Source organism: Harmonia axyridis, chromosome 5, assembly GCF_914767665.1.
Source record: "Harmonia axyridis chromosome 5, icHarAxyr1.1, whole genome shotgun sequence".
Taxonomy (NCBI): domain Eukaryota; kingdom Metazoa; phylum Arthropoda; class Insecta; order Coleoptera; family Coccinellidae; genus Harmonia; species Harmonia axyridis.
In genome coordinates this window covers 15,911,307-15,932,433 of record NC_059505.1, presented here as the reverse complement: position 1 = coordinate 15,932,433, position 21,127 = coordinate 15,911,307, and the positions used below count along the sequence as shown (strand labels likewise).

Below are 21,127 nucleotides of genomic sequence, written 5' to 3'. Positions count from 1 at the left end.
TATCACAATGGGCTGTAGGACATGCAAAGTTTCAGTATTGCTTCGAAAACTAATTGGGATTACAAACATATGTTCCGCTGAAAACATTTGATAGTAACTAAATTTGAATGCAAAATCGTAGGAAGAATTTCCATTTGAATGTGTAAACATCGGTTTCAAAATAAGCGAAGGTAGTGTTGTTTTTTGTCTTTGAATGAGCCTGCACGCATTTGCGACAATTCAATAGCGATTTAGCTGTTTTTTAGCACTTTATAAAAAATGGCCGACAACGAATCTTCAGCTGAGGAAATTCCTCGTAAATAGTGTTTTAGACACAGATATATTCATTGCAGAAGTTGAGAAACAGTCTGCACTTTATAATAATCAATTGAAAGAGTATAGCGACCGGAATGAAAAAGGAAAATTATTGGTTGAAGTTTGTGTGAATCTTAGAATATAGATAGAAGGAACGAAAAGTAAACATTTGTGAGAAAAGTCAAGGTTATAAAAAATTAAATACAATTTCTAAACTATCCAACCAGGAAGCTATAATCCATCAAATATTATTTAATGCTATAATAACATTTACAAATCAATTCACATTTAACTAATTCTTTGAATTATTTCTTTCCCAATAATTTCACAACTTATGGTACATGATTATATAAGATTATTGCCTTATAAACAGGAGATTATTATGATTAGATACAATAAGAGTTGAGGTAATAAACCTATAAACTCAATACAATATATGATAGCGATTCTTAAAGATATTAACTGATGGTGCAGTCACTACGTCAGATGGCAATTGGTTCCAGCTCTCAAATATTCTGTTTGCAGTTGAGACCATATGGGAGCCGAGTACAAGTGCGTTGAATAGCCTCCAATGCATCCATATTACCCTTCAGTGAAGGCCACCAAGCTGGGCCGACAAACTCAAGCATCGGGCGGACATATACAGAAGCTTACACGTCTGTAATCTGCAACCATGAAAAGAACGATATAATGAGTAGCATAGTTGTTTAGCTCTATTATATAGATGTTATATGGCTGGACCAGGAAAGATTAGATGTCACTATCAATCCCAAATCCCAGTGCTCCTCAACACTCCTTAACAATGTATTGTCGATGAAGTATTCGATTTTGCATTTGTTTTTTACCACATGGAGTACACAGAATTTTTCTACATTAAAAGGCAACATCCATTGTTTACACCAGTTGTTTATAGTATTGAGGTAATTTTTGAGAACATCAGCACATGTGAGAGGATAATTGTACAGAGCATCCCATTTTGGGTGAGACAGCCAGGTTTCTCGCTTGTTATTTAAGATAGAGCCTTGCGGTGTTCACGTTCCTGTCCTACTTTTATGTGAAACTCAAGTTGGTCTAATCAGATTTTGCACAACTGTTTCCGTTCAAGAGATACAGGACGATTTTGGAAATTGATACTTTTCGGACCCCTCCTTTATCTCCGAAGTTATTAGAAATAATGCTGAGGTAAAAACTATGTCTGAATCAGAATTCTACGTAGAATCCAGTGGCGAACTCAATATTTTTTTTCGGGGTATGGTTTTGAAGATTCAACACAAACCTATATTTTTTTTAATGGAACACCATGTATATCATTACTTCGTTAAATTCGTTATTTTTTCCCTTCAAAATGATGTATGATACTATGTGGGTAGGATGTTCAGAAATGTTAAAAAAACACTAAAACATCAAATAATGATGATTCTTTGTTAATGGACAATGGATTCCCCATATAAAAGAAGAATCAATAATAATAACAATAATTCATAGCGATGACAGCTAGATCAGATTGGTTTTGTTCCCTCCAATGCCTACTTGATAAAACAATGCTCCCAAATGCATAGTAGCCATAATAACAACAAGGATCATCAATGAACTACTACTTTTAAAAATCGAAAGTAATAATCCTCTTATCGAAATATAAAAAATTCATGGCTCATTTACAAAAAATCATCATTATTTGATGTTTTAGTGTTTTTTTTAACATTTCTGAACATCCTACCTACATAGTATCATACATCATTTTGAAGGGAAAAAATAACGAATTCAACGAAGTAATGATATACATGGTGTTCCATTGAAAAAATATAGGTTTGTGTTGAATCTTCAAAACCATACCCCGAAAAAAAATATTCAGTACGCCATTGGATTCTAAGCAGAATTCTGATTTAGACGTAGTTTTCAGCTCAGCATTATTTCTAATAACTTCGGAGATAAAGGAGGGGTCCGAAAAGTATCAATTTCCAAAATCACCCTGTATCTCTTGAACGGAAAGAGTTTTCCGAAAAGAATCGAAAAAACACGTTGCTAAGTAATATTTTTTGACAAAAAGCATTCGTGCAGGTGCAAAAATCCTCGTCTTCGACTCGGATTTTTGTTGCCACCAGCACTCATGCTTCTTGTCAAAATATTACTTAGCAACGTGTTTTTTCGATTCTTTTCGGAAAAATTAGATGCCCTTATGATACTACTTACGATAATTGCATTGTAGGAAGCGAAACGGCACTGCGATAATTGTTCTGTTCATAGATGCAAGTTTCTATGCATCTTACACAGTTCGAATCTATGGCAATTCCATTCTACATCAGTTTGACAAGTGATGTAACAGTTTATTCGGGAAATATTTATAATAATAATAATCGTCTTTATTTCAAAAAAAGTATGTGCATACATAGATTTGAAAACAAATTTGTAGATCTTACAAGGACCAATCTGGAGCGAAGTTTAGTCGAGGACTATTCTTACACTTAACTCACAGAATGTACCCATTCATTCCCCGAATTACACTCGTGCATCAAAATGGAGAAATTCTCCAAAAATGAAAATGAACTCATGCAGTTTTTATGACAACACGCTGTCATGCAAAATTATCGGTAATTTTGATGCACCTGTGCAATTACTTACGACAATAGTACAGTGCATCCCATTTTGGGTGAGACTGCCAGGTTTCTCGCTTGTTATTTAAGATAGAGCCTTGCGGTTTTCACGTTCCTGTCCTACTTTTTCGTGAAACTCAAGTTGGTCTAATCAGATTGTGCATAACTGTTTCCGTTCAAGAGATACAGGGTGATTTTGGAAATTGATACTTTTCGGACCCCTTCTTTATCTTCGAAGTTATTAGAAATAATGCTGAGGTAAAAACTACTTCTGAATCAGAATTCTGCGTAGAATCCAGTGGCGTACTCATTATTTTTTTTCGGGGTATGGTTTAGAAGATTCAACACAAACTTATGTTTTTTTAAATGGAACACTATGTGTATCGTTACTTCGTTGAATTCGTTATTTTTTTCCCTTCAAAATGATATATGACACTATGTGGGTAGGATGTTCAGAAATGTTAAAAAAACACTAAAACATCAAATAATGATGATTTTTTGTTAATGGACAATGGATTTTCCATAGAAAAGAAGAATCAATAATAATAACAATAATTTATAGCGATGACAGCTAGATCAGATTGGTTTTTTCCCTCCAATGCCTACTTGATAAAACAATGCTCCCGAATGCATAGTAGCCATAATAACAACAAGGATGTTTGTGTCATCAATGACCTACTATTTTTAAAGATCGAAAGTAATAATCCTCTTATTGAAACATAGAAAATTCATGGCCCATTTACAAAAAAATCATCATTATTTGACGTTTTAGTGTTTTTTTAACATTTCTGAACATCCTACCTACATAGTATCATGTATCATTTTGAAGGGAAAAAAATAACGAATTCAACGAAGTAATGATATATAGGGTGTTCCATTAAAAAAAATATAGGTTTGTGTTGAATCTTCAAAACCATACCCCGAAAAAAAATATTGAGTACGCCACTGGATTCTACGCAAAATTCTGATTCAGACGTAGTTTTCAGCTCAGCATTATTTCTTATAATTTCGGAGATAAAGAAGGGGTCCGAAAAGTATAAATTTCCAAAATCACCCTGTATCTTTTGAACGGAAACAGTTATACAGAATCTGATTAGACCAACTTGAGTTTCACGAAAAAGTAGGACAGGAACGTGAAATCCGCAAGGCTCTATCTTAAATAACAAGCGAGAAACCTGGCAGTCTCACCCAAAATGGGATGCACTGTACATGCCAGTGACGGTGAACGACTGAAGTGATCCTGCAGACTTACTTGGGCAATAGAGAAATAATCCGCAAACAATTTCGGCAGGATCTGAATATAGCTTTCCATCATGTTTGAGCTCTATGTTCTGATGAGAATTTTTTTCCGTCCTGTTTCATTAATTATTATTAATTAACATTCACCACCGAAACACGTCTTGATGCCAACTAAGTTTAAAAGAAACTGATTATGAGTGGATAATTATGAATTTCAGTTTTATTCCAATCAGATTTTCGGTTCCCGAGAGCTATTACTAGTCCATATTACTATTCTTAAGAATATAGGAGGGGTCAGTGGCGTGTTCAGAGGGGGGGGGCGAAGGGACGCGCAACCCCTCCCCCTCCTTGAGCGATGATGCATGTGGAAAAATGGAAAAATACTTCCATTTGTTCTGTATAACTTTTATGTGAATTTAGTTCTTCTTGAATAAACCTTGGATCCGCCCCTGGGGGGAGTTCATATTTCAATCCATGATATAAGTCATATTTTGATCGTTGAATGTGTGTGAAGAGATAATACGTGTATATTATGTATCGTTTGAAACTCTATAATTCAAATCATTGATTTTTCTATGAAATTTACTGATCGAAAATGTCGACTTTACCGTTTCATTCTTTTTCGATACCAGAATTTCACTTTCATCTTTTTTGAAATCAACTGCTTCTGATTATTTATCATGTGACTTGACTAATGCATCAAAAATTAATTTTCCTGTATTGTGTGGACAAAAGCTCCGTCTTACTGGAAGAAAATAATATCTAGGCCAACCAAGGGCGTAGATCTTTTTTCTTCTTGAGTGGTGTGAAAAAAAATATTTGTCTACTATAAGTTTACTCATACCAGTAGTATGAGAAAAAAGATTTGATAACGTAGTTTGAACCAAATTACTCGAAATAATAGCATTTTTTGATTACAGATTGGATTGTTCTTACCTTATACAGGGTGTTCCTAAATTAGAGGTACGAAGGAAACTGAGAAATTCCTTGGATAATTTTAATAATAAGAGTCCTATTAACATGGGCCTGCAAACGCTTTGTTTTCGAGATACAGGGTCTTTCTTGTAGTCTTACTTTTTGTGATACTATCAGATTCAAGAAATGTTGACAAACAGGGTGTTGTTTTTGGGTTGAATCTTATTTATCAATTTTTCCTAGGCCGGACCTGTAAAAATATAGCTGTTATGTCTGTATGAAGTAGTTGCAGCGCTACATATAATAAACGTACCAAATATCAACAAAATATACAGGGTGTTCCAAATTAAGTTGGCACCATTGCCAACTCCGTTATTATTGATGCTACGATTTCGGTTAAGTGGGCAAGGCAAACTGGTAGCATTTTTAGTGATCTTCTCCATGCCGAAAACAAAAAAAAATTGACAGTCGCGTCCTCATAATATTTCATAAAATGCAATTTTTTTCAATGGAACACCCCTAAATTTTTTCATGCATTTCGATTCGTAATAACATTCTCAACAACAAAGCTCATATCACCTTCCTTCCTAAAGTGGAAAATGAGCGACTTATTTTGAAATATTTATTTCTTTCACTAGTCCAAAAAATGTATTTGTTTTGGCCAATAAAACCTCATGATTGTCCAAACAACAATTTTTTGTACGAATGACAATATTTTATTACTAATAGCAAAATGAGACAGTAAAAAGAAAAAAGTGCGCTGGGATGTAAACTCGTGATCATCATGTCGCAACACTCAATTGACACCACTAAGCTATTTGGTATTGATATACAAAACGATAATTTCCATCTTGAGCCATTCCGCCAGCCACATTCATTTTGTGAATCAATAGTGTCAATATAAGGGCCCAAATATGTGTTCAACAAGAAGGCGGTGTTTTTGAACATTTACTCGATATTTTATAGCGCTTTATCAAATCCGTTCGTTATAAATGTTTCCTATTAATACAACTGTCTTATTTTCACCTTTACGAAAAAAGACAAATGTACTTTGTAGTTGAGAATGTTATTACGAATCGAAATGCATGAAAAAATATAGGGTGTTCCATTGAAAAAAATATCATTTTATGAAATATTATGACAACGCGACTGTCAATTTTTTGTTTGTTTTCGGCATCGAGAAGACCACAAAAAATGCTACTAGTTTGCCCATTTAACCGACATCGTAGCATCATTAATAACGGAGTTGGCAATGGTGCCGACTTAATTTGGAACACCCTGTATAGGATGTTCCGAGAGTTATGAAAAAATTGACAAAATCAATAAAACACTCTGTATCTTAATTATAAAGAGATAGATCCTTCAAATATAGGTTATCCTGGTTCGCCTCAGTGTCTTCTATCTACCCTCAGCTCATACATAACCAGCCAGTATCTCGGTCTATAAAATTGAGGACTCACTGCCCAGGGCTGCAGAGATCCTCAGTTTAGGTCCATATACCAAAATGCCAGTACCTCTCTCTGATTTTGATCCATCGGTGAACCATATGGATTTATTGTCCAAACGATTTACGAAACCTATTGCACTAGGACGGTCAGTTATCACCGTTTCAAAATCGAAGATGGTTGGCATAACATTCGATGGGTTTGCCAAGAGATTTGAATCAAGTTGATTCAATATCCTCGTATCTCCAACTCAGTTTCCAGGTAGGAGCTTTCCAATGAAGGAAATTAATGGCTTCCAGCAGGCTACATTTCCTCACATATAGACGTAAGGAGGCAAGTAAAGTATGACCTCCAGCGCTGCTGTGGGAGCTGTGCGAATAGCTCCTGCGCATAGTTTCTGTAACCGGCTGCGCGTGGTTACCTCTTCGGTTTTTGTCCACCATGCTTTAGACGCATAGGTGACAATAGGGCGTACTACCGCTGTGTTTAACCACAGTACCATTTTCGGTTTCATGCCCCATGTGTTTCCAAAGAGTCTTTTGCAGGACCACAAGGCCGCCGTGGCTCTGGAAAAAGTCTCATCTATGTGTTTCCTCCAGTTGAGTTTAGTGTCCAGAATAACACCTAGATATTTGCACTCACTAGAGATGTTCAGTGTCAGGCCATTACGGACCGGAGATCTGAGATCGAGATACCTTCTTCTAGTAAACGGATTTAGTGTTGTTTTCTAGGGATTGACAGTTAGCCCCTTTTCCTCGCACCACTTTTCAATAATTCTGAGGGCAAGTTGCATTCGTCTGCTTAATGATCCCTCATGCTTGCCTCTAACAGTCGCCACTTTGTCGTCGGCGTAAGCCTGGGCGTTAATGCCACCTGCCGTAAGCCTCTCCAGGAGACAGTCCATGACCAAGCTCTACAACAAGGGTGATAACCCCTTACAAAGATGGCCTTATAAAGCTCAACTATCAGGACTATAACGAATTCAACACCTTTCTGAAGCATGGCCAGAAATATACCGTTCATGCCTGCTGATTTGAGGGGCTGAAAGCTTTTCATCGCCCATTCCATTCTTTCTGGTGTGAATAGTCTTCCAGCTTTCAGAATATCCCGCATGGTGGGGTGGTATACCTCCCCAGCGGAGGCTTCATCTTCGGTGGTAAACTGCTCGGAGCCAGGAAAATGAGTCCCTAGCAATGCTCTTAGGCTCTCATTAGAATGATTAGTAAAGTTCCCTCATAGCTTCTTTATTTGTCCAATTGGGTTGAAGTGATCCTTTTGAAGTCTGGCTGGTGGGGCAGTTTTATCTATTCCCTCGCAAAAATTTCTCCAGGATTGCCTTTTGGCTTTCCTGACCTCTTTGTTTCAATTGGTCAAGACAAGTCGATAGGCATTCCAGCTGCTTTCACGCTGAGCCTTGCAAAAGGCTTTCAGCCGTTCTCTTGAGGTTTTCAAGAGGATTATTCCACCAGGGGACGTCTATGGAGATCGTTTTTTTCCTGAGTGGACAACTGTTTTCGAATGCTTCCTTCAGACATAATGTGAAGTGAGCAGAGGCGTTTTCTAGATCCTCATTAGAGCTGATGTATTTCAGGCCTTCCAGTTCAGACCATAGATGGGCTACATAGAGTTCCCAGTTAGTCTTTCTTGGTATCCTGCACTCAACATCATCTGAAGCAGTTGATTCAACGTCAAATTCAATTGCTATATGGTCTGACATGGATGGTTCTTCTGAGACCCTCCAGTTCTTGACCATTTCCGGAATAAATGGTGTCGCCAGCGTAAGGTCGATTACTTCCCTTCTGATCGCATTCATATAGGTTGGACCATTATCCACGTTCGCTATCTCTATATTATTAGAAAATAGAAAATCAACCATATCCTCACCTCTATGATTTGTGTCTGTGCTACCCCGTAGTGTGTGGTGTGCGTTAGCATCGCAGCCCAGAATCAGTTGTTTATTTTCCTTGGCACCATTCGATGAGGCCTTGTACTTCCTCCGGTGGTGGGCTGATTGCGTCTCCTGGAAAATATCCTGAGGCAATAACCAGCTGCCTCTTGCTGTTCCCAGTTCGCACCTCAACCAGCGCCGCAGCATGATATCTCGTCAGGAACTCTGTAAGTAGAAGGCAGGTTAGTCCTTTTCTGAGTATTATCATAGCTCTTGACTTACTGACCTATCGCATTATACCATCTGATATCATTTGTTTGGTAGGCCTCTAACTTGGCCTCCATCAATCCAGGGCTCTTGTATCAACCCTATGTAAATATGCCTTCTAGACGTTCTCCAGCATAAGGCACTAGAGGCTGCCTTCAAGTGCTGGAGGTTTATCTAAAGGCATGTCAGACATTTGACATTATGAGGCTGGATGACCGCTAGGCTTTTTGGAGGGTTCCACAAATTTTTAGCCCCCCTCCCACGCCTTTGCGGAACAGCCCTCCTCCCAGAGCTGGTGGTCGGCTTTGAGACCCCGGCCTTTTCAATGCCCGGAGTCTTCTCCACCTCCCCCATCCCTTCCACCTTGGGCTTTTCCGACACCGGACCTGGGACCGTATTCTCGACAAGTGATCTTTTAGTGCTAATTACACTGAATGAACGTATACGTTTTGAAAGATCACTTGTCGAGAATACGGTCCCAGAGGTTGAGGCCTAGTGTGCCTCTTTCCTCTCCGCCGTTGTCTCAGAGCCCTTAAGGCGAAGACCTGTTTGGCCGAATGCGTAATTAATTCGCCAGTTTAGTGCTCGAAGTCTCTCGACCGACATTCTGTCAGCCGAGATGACGACTTTGAGCATGGGTCCTGACGGTCGCCTTCGAATGACCCTCCAGCTGGAGGTTTTAAGTCCTTCATTTTGGTTCTCAACTAGCGTGAGAATTTTCTCGCTGGAGAGATCCTGGCTTTCTGGGAGATAGCCGACTAGGATCTCCGAATGAGGCAGTTCTTCCTCTTCGGTGATCCTCAGATCAGCTCCCTCCCAGGGTTTCAGTTTTGGTTGAATGCTCTTGAGCCACTCAAACGTGTCTTCATCGGAGCATGTCAGACTTAGCCAGCCTCGCCTCATATGAGATTTCTGAAAGTTAGGCTTTATAGAGTCCTCTTTATCCAGCGCCATAATTTCCTTCACAATTGCTTTCTTGATGGCCTTTAGTTGGTCCATTTTTAGGATCACCTCTGGATACTTCTTATCCATTATGCTGTGACGTGTCGACCTTGAGTAAGCCGGTCACAAGGCTAAATTCGGCTCGCGACTACACTCAGTGAAGATGGGAGTGAGTTCTTCAAAATTAGATGGAAGGTTATAATGGGCGCCAGGTAGAGATATGCCTGTCTTAAGAATAAATTGCGTACTTCTCTACCAGAGTAGCAGTAAAACAAATCACTCAAGTCAAACGTTTAATAAAATTAAAATTTATGCAGTGGTTGATAATGAAAAAAAATAATGAAAAAGAATTCTCTAAACTACCAAGAGCCAGAAGGGCTCTCCAAAACTTAACCTAATACTAACAAATGCCAGAAGGGCTTCCTATAAACTATAATCAACAACAAATGCCAGAAGGGCTCTCAATAACCTATAATACCTAACCTAATCCTGACAACAGAATCCTTAATCAGCCTACACTCGGCTCAGGTTAAACCTAAAACTTCAATACCAAACCTAAACGTAAACGGAGTTCAACAATCTCCAAATATACCAGATAAGAAACCAGACAAATAACCGAGTAAACAAGAAGATTGACCTAAACCACAGATCCAGAAGGAATAGACAAATACAGTGGTTGTAATAACTGGCTGGTATAAAATAGCTGGTTGAATAAAGTAATAATAAATTCCAGTCACAAATCCTGAAGGGATACACAAGTATTATAGTTGTTAAAATAAATGGCCAGTTAGTGAAGTGCACCTCACCGCAAACTGTTTACAATTGCAACAGTGTATAATAAGCATGAAACAACCTTTATTCAATACAACTATCAATGGATAGAAAATTAATAATAACACCGTTAACTCCTATTCAAATGACTGATTTACTATCAGTACTCTAAATCGTTAATTCCAAAATTAAATCTTAATACAATACTCATTAAAGCCAGTGCAAGCACCGGTTACCTGATACAAAATCAATATTGAAGGTTGACAGCAAATCTAACGGTGAGGTCTCTATACGTAGAATGTACCATCTACTCGAGCTACACCATATGTCAGCAATATACTATGTACTCAAACTGTACCATCTATCAGAAAATACCATCCACCAGAACTGCACCAGAAATTTACCAGAAAATAAGTACCACAACCTCAAACCATACCATATACCAGACTCCAGAACTCCTGAACGTAATCAGTCACTAGGACTCTTCAAATCCAACCAGGCACTAGGATTCTCCAAAGTACCCAGGCACTAGGATTCTTGAACGTAACCAGGCCGTTACCAGGCACTAGGATTGCCAAAAATATCCAGGCACTAGGACCCTCTCAGTTGTTGTTCGGGGGAAAAGAATCTTCTTGATATTCTTCGTGAAGTTCAACAGTTATTCGAACTAATCGGTGGGAAGCGAATCCTCTCAGATCTTCGGAGTGAAATTCAATACCAGAGATGGGCCTTGTGGAAGAAAATTTTATAATCACGTATAAAACGTAGTTCCCAGAAATATGCACAATACCATAAACCAAACAGGGAATTATCCAAATTGGAGAAATAATCGCCTATAATAAGGATGATTCTAGATCATATATTCTCCAAATTTGGTCAATTTTCTTTCCAAAAAAAAACTTCTCTCCAAATTATCTCAAATCGCCGATAACCTCCATTTTGACAATCCATAACCACAGAATCTACCAGTTGTCAAACGAAACTTCCCACACAGAAGAAAACAAACAAGAAATCCAGAAACTATAAAATATTTTCCAACGGTAATGATATTCGACCTCAATTATCCGGAAATAACTGTTCCATAATAAATTCAAATTAATATTAATACGGAATATTCCGAGCTGAATCAACAATCAAACTCCAGAGGGCGCAGTAACAACCGAAATCTAAATGGTGTAAAATATAACCGTTACAAATCCCCCCTTACTTTAAAAAAAATTTTACCAGAAGGTCAAATTTTTTTCTGCCAGTAACTTCAAAAAGCCAAATACGGTAAACCAAATAACGACAATACCTCAATGAATCCTAAAGAAAACGACAACAGCAAAACTTCAAGACCGACAAAACCAAAACCAGAATTGTCACACTTGAATTAACTTCAAAAGTCCAATCTCAGCAAATTGAAACGGAGATGGATATTATAGCATGTTGCTATCGTGGTTCTGACGATACAAAAGATGTTAAGCATATGTCAGCCACTAGATGGGAGTAGTGACCACCCTAGTAAATTTATGCTCTAGGCAAGGGTTAACCATCCTTTAACCCAAACAAAAACAAAACAGCCAAAATTAGTCCGACAAGTGTTCATCAGTCAGTTGATCCGGTGGATGAGCTTTTAAGTCCTTTATATGCCAAACTCCCTGGTATTTACCGTCCTCACCCTGCAGTTCATAAGTCCAAGGGGATACCCGCGCTGAAATCACGAAAGGTCCAACATACTTCGGTGCCAGCTTAGCTGTAAAATATTTCGCGGCGTCCGAAAGTACCTGATTTCTTCTCCACACCAACTGGTTAACAGTGTATTGGACATCCCGACGTCGAAGATTGTAAGTTCGACTATTAGCCTCGTACGCTCTCGCTAACTTAGTCTTAACGTCACCATATATTCTCTCGAAAGCTTTTTCCCGGTCCTTAGTCAAGGCAGACCTGTCGAAACTGATCTGATCAGGGCAGGTATTTTCACCCTTACACGAAACTTCCCTTCCAAAAACAATAAAATTTGGAGAGTATCCGGTGACTTCGTGCTTCGAGGAACGAATAGCTAACCCAACCTGGTTTAACTGTCTATCCCAACCTCTCTGATCTTCTGACAGGTAGGACCTCAACATGGTTTTTATAACCCTATTAATTCTTTCGACCGGATTAGCTTGAGGATGATATAGCGCGGTATACTGAATGTTAACATTATAAGATTCTAAAAATTTAACGAATTCTTTAGAACGAAATTGTACGCCATTATCGACTATGATGGAATTGGGACACCCAAAGACAGGAAAGACATGTGTATCCAGTATCTTTACAATGGCTGACGCGGTAGCCGTACGCAGTGGAAAAAGAAGAGGGAACTTGCTGAAACAATCCGCGACAACGAAAATATACTGGTTACCGGAGCGAGACCGAGGTAAAGGACCAACCAAATCCGCAGACAGAAGTTCGAATGGTCGAGAAATTGAGACCTGTTTGGAGAGCATGAGGCCAGAAGGCTTCTCCTGGCTCGGTTTGATGGCATGGCAGGTTCTGCAGCAGCGAATAAACGAAGCCACGTCATATCGCATCTTTGGCCAGTAATACCGTTGTGCCAACTTACTATAAGTTTTGAAAACTCCCACATGAAGTAGAGTTTCATGGACCTGCCTAATTAATGATTTTCGTTGAGGACGCGGAACAACTTCTCTCCAGTAATCAGAATCAGAGGCTAATTCAGGAATTCGAGGTGTAACATTCTTGAAAAGCTTACCCTGAATAATTTGCCAGGACGGGAACCGGTGAGGGGCATGAGTCACTTTTCCTAGAAGTTTTTCATACCACAAATCCGAGGAATGACTCTGAGGAGTATCAACAGTATCGATGATAGGTACCGCCCTAGACAAGGTATCAGGTACGATGTTATCTTTACCTTTACGGTGGACAATGGTATAGTCATACTGTTGAAGTCTGATAGCCCACCGGGCTAATCTACCAGAAGGTGAATTCAGTCGATCCAGCCAGAGCAAACTAGCGTGATCGGTGATAACAGAGAAATGTGACCCTTCAATATACGGTCGCAGTTTCTCAATCGCCCATAGAACGGCAAGGCATTCACGTTCCGTGGTGGTGTAATTGCGTTCTAACCGGGTTAAAGACCTAGAAAGATAGCATATCACCTTTTCTCCATCCTCTTGTTGCTGAGTCAAGACAGCACCAATCCCATAACCGGAAGCATCACACTGAATGGTGAACGACCTCGAAAAATCCGGGCAAGACAAAACAGGGGCACTAATCAAACATTCCTTCAACTTAATCAAAGCCTCGTCACATTGGGAACTCCATCTGAAGGACCGATTTTTCTTGAGTAGCTCCGTTAAGGGAGCAGTCAGATCCGCAAAGTTTGGTACGAATCTCCGGTACCATGAAGCCAAACCCAGTATACGTCGAACCTCCGAAACACAAGTGGGGACTGGTATGTTCAAAATGGCCTGAACCTTCGCTGGATCCATTCTTAGACCTTTTGAATCTACTACATAACCTAGATACAAGAGTTCCGGTCGACAAAAATTACACTTCTTTTTTGAAACAGTTAAGTTAGCCGCTTTGAGTCGTTTAAAGACTTCCTTTAATACCTCTACATGCTTCTCGAAGGTATCAGTAATAATTACTATGTCATCTAAATAGACAAACACATATGGTTCCAAATCCGGACCAAGAACTCTGTCAACCAAACGCTGGAAGGTAGCCGGACTATTAGACAGTCCCATAGGCAGACGGAGGAATTGAAACAGACCTCTATTGGGTACTGTGAACGCAGTTAAAGGTCGCGAGGATGCTTCCAAGGGCACTTGAAAATAAGCCGACTTAATGTCCATAGAGGACAAGAACTTGGCGTTGCGGAGCCGATCCAAGGTAGAATTTATATAGGGGAGAGGATACGCATCTTTTTCTGTGACGGCATTCAATTTCCTGTAATCAACGCAGAATCGGTACGAGCCATCCTTCTTTTTAACAAGAAGAATCGGGGATGACCAGGGGCTGGTCGAAGGTTCGACAATGCCCTGCTCCAGTAAGTTGTCTAACTCTGCATCAATATGACCTTGCATTACCGGACTCACAGGGTAATACCTCTGCTTAATGGGACGACACGAGGTTTTAATCTCATGTTCCACCAGTTTAGTACACCCTAACTCGTCACCCATGTTCTTAAAAGCCTCCTGCACAACCTCATTCAAAATCCTAGATTGCTCAGGGGTAAGGTGTTCCTCTGACGCAATCGCATCCACAGGGACATCAGCATCTCGTTGAAATACCCATTTCCCACAACGAAGATCCGGTACGACACCAAACTTCCTCCAAAAATCAATGCCTAGGATTAAATAGTGCGGCAACTCAGGAACTACTAAGGCTGAAATCATCTTAACCTTATTTTCAAGCTTAACCGGTAAATCCACTGAACCGATACTAGAACAACTTTGTCCATTAGCGACTCTACAAGAAATTACATTATCGACATTAATACTAAGATTCAATTTCTTCAACATTGTCCATCCAGGACCTCCAATAATCGTGCATGAAGCACCCGAATCTAAAAGACCTAACAACTTAACATCAAAAACTAAAACCGACAAATATGGACGTTCATCATTTTGCGCATGCGCCAATACATAATCTAAAAGAGCTTTCTGGTGTAAAGGTAAACGATCACAAGCAGAGAAATGAGGGAAGGCACACATACTGCCATTAGAGGTCTTCCCTCTCAGTTTTCCGACGGCTTACACTTAGGACAGGTCCGAACAGTGGAACCTGGACGACCACACTTGAAACAGTACTTATTTTTGGTCATCTTACAATCCCTAGCAGCATGACCAGGTTGCTTACAATTCCAGCAAGTCAATACTGCACTTACCTCAGCCGGAGAGGTACTTATATCAGCAGAAGAAGTACTCACATCAACAGAAGAGGCAGAAGGTTGTTCTGCATATACGTATGCTAAATCAGGTTCCATCAGAGAGCTCCTATTTCGGGGAGGAGGTACGAAGGATTCGATGGATTCCTTGCGAGCCTCGAGTTGTCTTCCGATATCCAACAGTTGCGAAATCGAGGTGATGTTAGTCAAACCTAACTGACTCTGGTAAAAGGGTGAGATATTACGAAGAAGGATTCTCAGTCGAGCTTCCTCATTGACTGGTACAGTAAGACGTTTGAACATAGTGTCCATCATTGCCAGATACAAACCGATGCCTTCATCAGGGCCTTGCGTTCGGCGTTTTATCTCATCGAACAGTTTCTCGTTATAATTGGGAGGGAGAAACTGTTTTCTCAGTTCATCAACCAGCTGAGACCACGTTGACAAGGTGGACCGGACAGATCGGAACCAGATAAGAGCCTTACCCACAAATAGATCACTAGCAGACAAGAACAACTGATCCTCTGTAACGTTCCGGGAAATACATAATTCCTCAACATTTTCAAGGAAAGAACTCAGGGAGCACTTAGAATTATCTCCACTGAATTTGGTAATATTCCACTTGGCGACTGATACTGAAGGTACCTTACATTGGGGAGCCGAAGCTGTAGTAGTGGTCCGGTGAACTATATCACTAACTGTGACATCATCGGATTCAGATTCCGAATCAGATATACCAGCTGTATCCATCAGCATGCTCAACTCCAGAGGTGACTGAGTTTGCAGCGATAATCTCCGATATTTCCTAGCTCGCGATCCTAATTCCGCCTGTAATTCAATTATCTTCGCTAAATATCCTGACCGGAGAACCTGTTCTTCCTCTGAGAGTGCTTGAGATCTTTCTGCCCGCTTAAACAAATGTACCAAGCGTGTAGATGTCTTAAGGAAAGATGGACTTTTCTCATCACCCGAAAATTCTAATAATTCTCCTTGAAACAACGAAATCGAGTTCTCTATTACCTTTGAGTCATCTTCGAACCGATATGGATATGGTGGATACTTGGTTTTAATTCCCGATTTTTCTAACCTCAAATAACCTCTAAGACTCTTTCTCATCTCAACAACCGTATTCACGTTACCTATACCTCTAATAGCCAATTCATAACCTAATTCATCTTTATCAAGACGATTCACGTCCATTCGACCCTCCATACTTAACAAAATACTAAAAGCACAATCTTACCTAACCTCAAATATACAAAATATTGGCAGCGCCAATAAATACAACGGAAATCGACACTACAGCAAGAATTGAGAACAAGGTAGATTTGAAAACTAACGGAATACGAAAAATATCAATAATAACAACAAACCGATCAACCACTGCAAGTCAGATGGAATAGACTTTTAGGCCCCACGTTGGGCGCCAATTTGTGACGTGTCGACCTTGAGTAAGCCGGTCACAAGGCTAAATTCGGCTCGCGACTACACTCAGTGAAGATGGGAGTGAGTTCTTCAAAATTAGATGGAAGGTTATAATGGGCGCCAGGTAGAGATATGCCTGTCTTAAGAATAAATTGCGTACTTCTCTACCAGAGTAGCAGTAAAACAAATCACTCAAGTCAAACGTTTAATAAAATTAAAATTTATGCAGTGGTTGATAATGAAAAAAAATAATGAAAAAGAATTCTCTAAACTACCAAGAGCCAGAAGGGCTCTCCAAAACTTAACCTAATACTAACAAATGCCAGAAGGGCTTCCTATAAACTATAATCAACAACAAATGCCAGAAGGGCTCTCAATAACCTATAATACCTAACCTAATCCTGACAACAGAATCCTTAATCAGCCTACACTCGGCTCAGGTTAAACCTAAAACTTCAATACCAAACCTAAACGTAAACGGAGTTCAACAATCTCCAAATATACCAGATAAGAAACCAGACAAATAACCGAGTAAACAAGAAGATTGACCTAAACCACAGATCCAGAAGGAATAGACAAATACAGTGGTTGTAATAACTGGCTGGTATAAAATAGCTGGTTGAATAAAGTAATAATAAATTCCAGTCACAAATCCTGAAGGGATACACAAGTATTATAGTTGTTAAAATAAATGGCCAGTTAGTGAAGTGCACCTCACCGCAAACTGTTTACAATTGCAACAGTGTATAATAAGCATGAAACAACCTTTATTCAATACAACTATCAATGGATAGAAAATTAATAATAACACCGTTAACTCCTATTCAAATGACTGATTTACTATCAGTACTCTAAATCGTTAATTCCAAAATTAAATCTTAATACAATACTCATTAAAGCCAGTGCAAGCACCGGTTACCTGATACAAAATCAATATTGAAGGTTGACAGCAAATCTAACGGTGAGGTCTCTATACGTAGAATGTACCATCTACTCGAGCTACACCATATGTCAGCAATATACTATGTACTCAAACTGTACCATCTATCAGAAAATACCATCCACCAGAACTGCACCAGAAATTTACCAGAAAATAAGTACCACAACCTCAAACCATACCATATACCAGACTCCAGAACTCCTGAACGTAATCAGTCACTAGGACTCTTCAAATCCAACCAGGCACTAGGATTCTCCAAAGTACCCAGGCACTAGGATTCTTGAACGTAACCAGGCCGTTACCAGGCACTAGGATTGCCAAAAATATCCAGGCACTAGGACCCTCTCAGTTGTTGTTCGGGGGAAAAGAATCTTCTTGATATTCTTCGTGAAGTTCAACAGTTATTCGAACTAATCGGTGGGAAGCGAATCCTCTCAGATCTTCGGAGTGAAATTCAATACCAGAGATGGGCCTTGTGGAAGAAAATTTTATAATCACGTATAAAACGTAGTTCCCAGAAATATGCACAATACCATAAACCAAACAGGGAATTATCCAAATTGGAGAAATAATCGCCTATAATAAGGATGATTCTAGATCATATATTCTCCAAATTTGGTCAATTTTCTTTCCAAAAAAAAACTTCTCTCCAAATTATCTCAAATCGCCGATAACCTCCATTTTGACAATCCATAACCACAGAATCTACCAGTTGTCAAACGAAACTTCCCACACAGAAGAAAACAAACAAGAAATCCAGAAACTATAAAATATTTTCCAACGGTAATGATATTCGACCTCAATTATCCGGAAATAACTGTTCCATAATAAATTCAAATTAATATTAATACGGAATATTCCGAGCTGAATCAACAATCAAACTCCAGAGGGCGCAGTAACAACCGAAATCTAAATGGTGTAAAATATAACCGTTACAATGCTCACCTTCAGACCAGCAGCAACCTGGCTATTGGTGGGCATAATTTGTGCAGGAGCCTTGGAAGCTCCTGAGGTGGAAGCTCCTGAGGACTGTGAGACTTTCGAAGTCTCATGCTTTTCACGCTTAGGCTCTTCGCCTTTAGGTGCGCTGTCCTCCGACCTGTTTCTCTTGGTCACCTGGCCTGTTGCTGGCCTAGGACCAATTGGTTTGGAGGATTCTTTTCTGGCTTCATCAGGCGCCATCCCCTCTCTTATGAGGAACTTCATCCTCTTTCTGGCAGCCCCAGAAAGTCTGGGTCTCTTGACCGCCAAATTTTCGAGGCCCTTCCTGTCCTCTTCATCGCCACTCCTCAGCAGCATTTTCTCAGTTGTGGGACCTGGACTTGCGTCCTGTTCCCCAGGCTGAATGGGGCTTTGTTCTTCCCCACTGGTTGGCACATTAAGGCTAGTGCCGGGTCCTTCTGTTTCATTTATCTGGTCCATATTAGGTCCCACGAGTAGCTAGGGAATTTCAGTCACCAGAGGCAGAGCCCCGCATGCCCCTGGAAGGCTAATTAAACAGGAGGTCGCCTGGTATCCAGAGTTCGCATATTCATGACTATATCTTCCCAATAGCCATGCAGACTTCGGCATATGCTGTTCCACCTTGTCTTGAGGAAAGTCTTTATTGTGTCTTTCATACACTTGGTTCAGGCGGTTAAGCCAAATCCCCCGATATGTGTTCTCTACCAGCGAGACATGACCACAGACAGCAGATTCCACATAGCGGTATATCAGACATGCGGGTGTTTGCCCCTTACATGCCCGGCATCGTTTACCCCCGTGCAATACCCCAAGCCACGACACTACAGCAGGGTGTGGGGGGGTCGCACCGCATTAGTCAGTGTCAATCGATCACTGTCCAACTCTCGCCACGAGGAGGCTGCGGTGAACCATGCCAGTATAGACACTGACATGGCTGGGGTCGACTAATTCCCCGAGAGTTAAAACTAAGTTTATACAGGGTGTTTCCCTGGGAAACGGAAATACTTCACAGGTGCATAGATGGCACCACGGCGGTTCTGGAGATACCCCATTTATTGGGTCCTACTGTTTTCGTAGCCGAGATACAGGGTGTATTATGAATTTTGCCGTTTCTTTCTGAGGCCATATCAAACAAACCACCCGGCAGATTTTCTTCATATTTGGCAAATATGTTCGTAATTGAGAGCCCAAACGTATCATGCAATAACCGCCTTGAAAATCCAGGTCCGGGTTAACAAAAAATTATGAATCGTTTGAATCCTCAAAACAACATCCAGTACATCGGAATGTTGAAAATCTGTTTTAATATTCGGAAACACCACTAAAAATGAAACTGAGAGTGTACTTGAAATTTTCACGCAGACAGTTTTACTGCACAAATTTTCAACGTAAAAGTGAAGTTTTTGAGAACTTGGACACCTGAAAGTGGTTTGAAGTGACTTTCAACAATGAATTATCAGAAATATTGAATCCATTATTATTTCAACATTTCTTTGTAATTCATTTTCACATTGATTTTCTTTTTTATAGCTGTATACCATTTCAGTTTTTATTTTTGAGTTACTCTCTCGTCTTTTCTCATTACTGCACAAATTTTCAACGTAAACGTGAAGTTTTTGAGAATTTGGTGTGCTGGAAGTGGTTTAAAGTCCTTTTTAGTGATAAATCTATAAGTTAGTTATTGAGAGCATAGTCTTCTTTTGTGTGTTGAGTCTATTGTTTTTTTTTTAGAAGAGCTAAAATGTGATTCGGAAAGCAGTTCGAGATATTCTGAAACGTACAAGAAAATGTTCAGATCAAAATGAAAGACATTTCAAGCCGTTTTCGTAGTTATTTTTCTAAGTATTTTGAAATAGTATACAGCTATAAAAAGGAAAACCAATGTAAAAATGAATTACAAAGTAATGTTGAACTAATTATGGATTGAATATTTTTGATAATTCATTGTTAAAAGTCACTTCAAACAGGGTGTTGTTTCGAGGATTCGAACGATTCATAATTTTTTGTTAAAACGGACCTGGATTTTCAAGGCGTTTATTGCATGATGCGTTTGGGCTCTCAATTAGGAACATATTTGCTAAATATGAAGAAAATATACCGGGTGGTTCGTTTGATATGGCCTCAGAAAGAAACGGGCAAAATTCATAAAACACCCTGTATCTCGGCTATGAAGACAGTAAGACCCAATAAATGGGGTATCTCCAGAACCGCCTTGTTGCCACCTATGCACCTGTGAAGTATTTCCGTTTCCCAAAGAAACACCCTGTATGTATTGCATAAAAAGATAAAAAAGGGTAAACTACACGAAATAAGAAAAATAAAGGCTCTACATATTTACCGTTGAGTGATAGACTATTTCGATAAAACTTCAAAAACACAATTTCAATTATGGAAACGCATGACACGGATAATCGGGGTTTTTCTGTAGTTGGTGTCTGAAAATGGTAAAATTTGAAAATTACCCTGTAGCAAAGAAACTATCACCGCTAGAAAGAATCACTTTGGCGGATCTTTATTTACATCAAAAAGTAGCAAGGTACCTATCGCACCACTATCTCTATTCATAATCGA

General features: G+C 39.6%; 3 protein-coding genes across 3 annotated transcripts in view; 2 read left to right on the top strand and 1 right to left on the bottom strand.

The window, feature by feature from the left end:
• LOC123680110 (rho GTPase-activating protein 100F) overlaps window positions 1-21,127 on the top strand; it is a 174,707-nt gene that overhangs the window by 111 nt on the left and 153,469 nt on the right. The gene's annotated exons all lie outside the window — the stretch shown is intronic.
• LOC123680116 overlaps window positions 1-21,127 on the top strand; it is a 34,957-nt gene that overhangs the window by 10,269 nt on the left and 3,561 nt on the right. The window lies entirely within an intron of this gene.
• Window positions 476-19,530, bottom strand: LOC123680114. The gene is made up of 5 exons (XM_045617820.1): window positions 18,536-19,530; window positions 8,659-9,677; window positions 8,369-8,597; window positions 5,061-5,289; window positions 476-959 (listed from the first exon to the last, which is right to left on the bottom strand). Exons 1-2 carry the CDS (start codon window positions 19,013-19,015, stop codon window positions 9,132-9,134), a joined length of 1,026 nt encoding a protein of 341 aa, XP_045473776.1. The 5' UTR covers window positions 19,016-19,530; the 3' UTR covers window positions 476-959; window positions 5,061-5,289; window positions 8,369-8,597; window positions 8,659-9,131.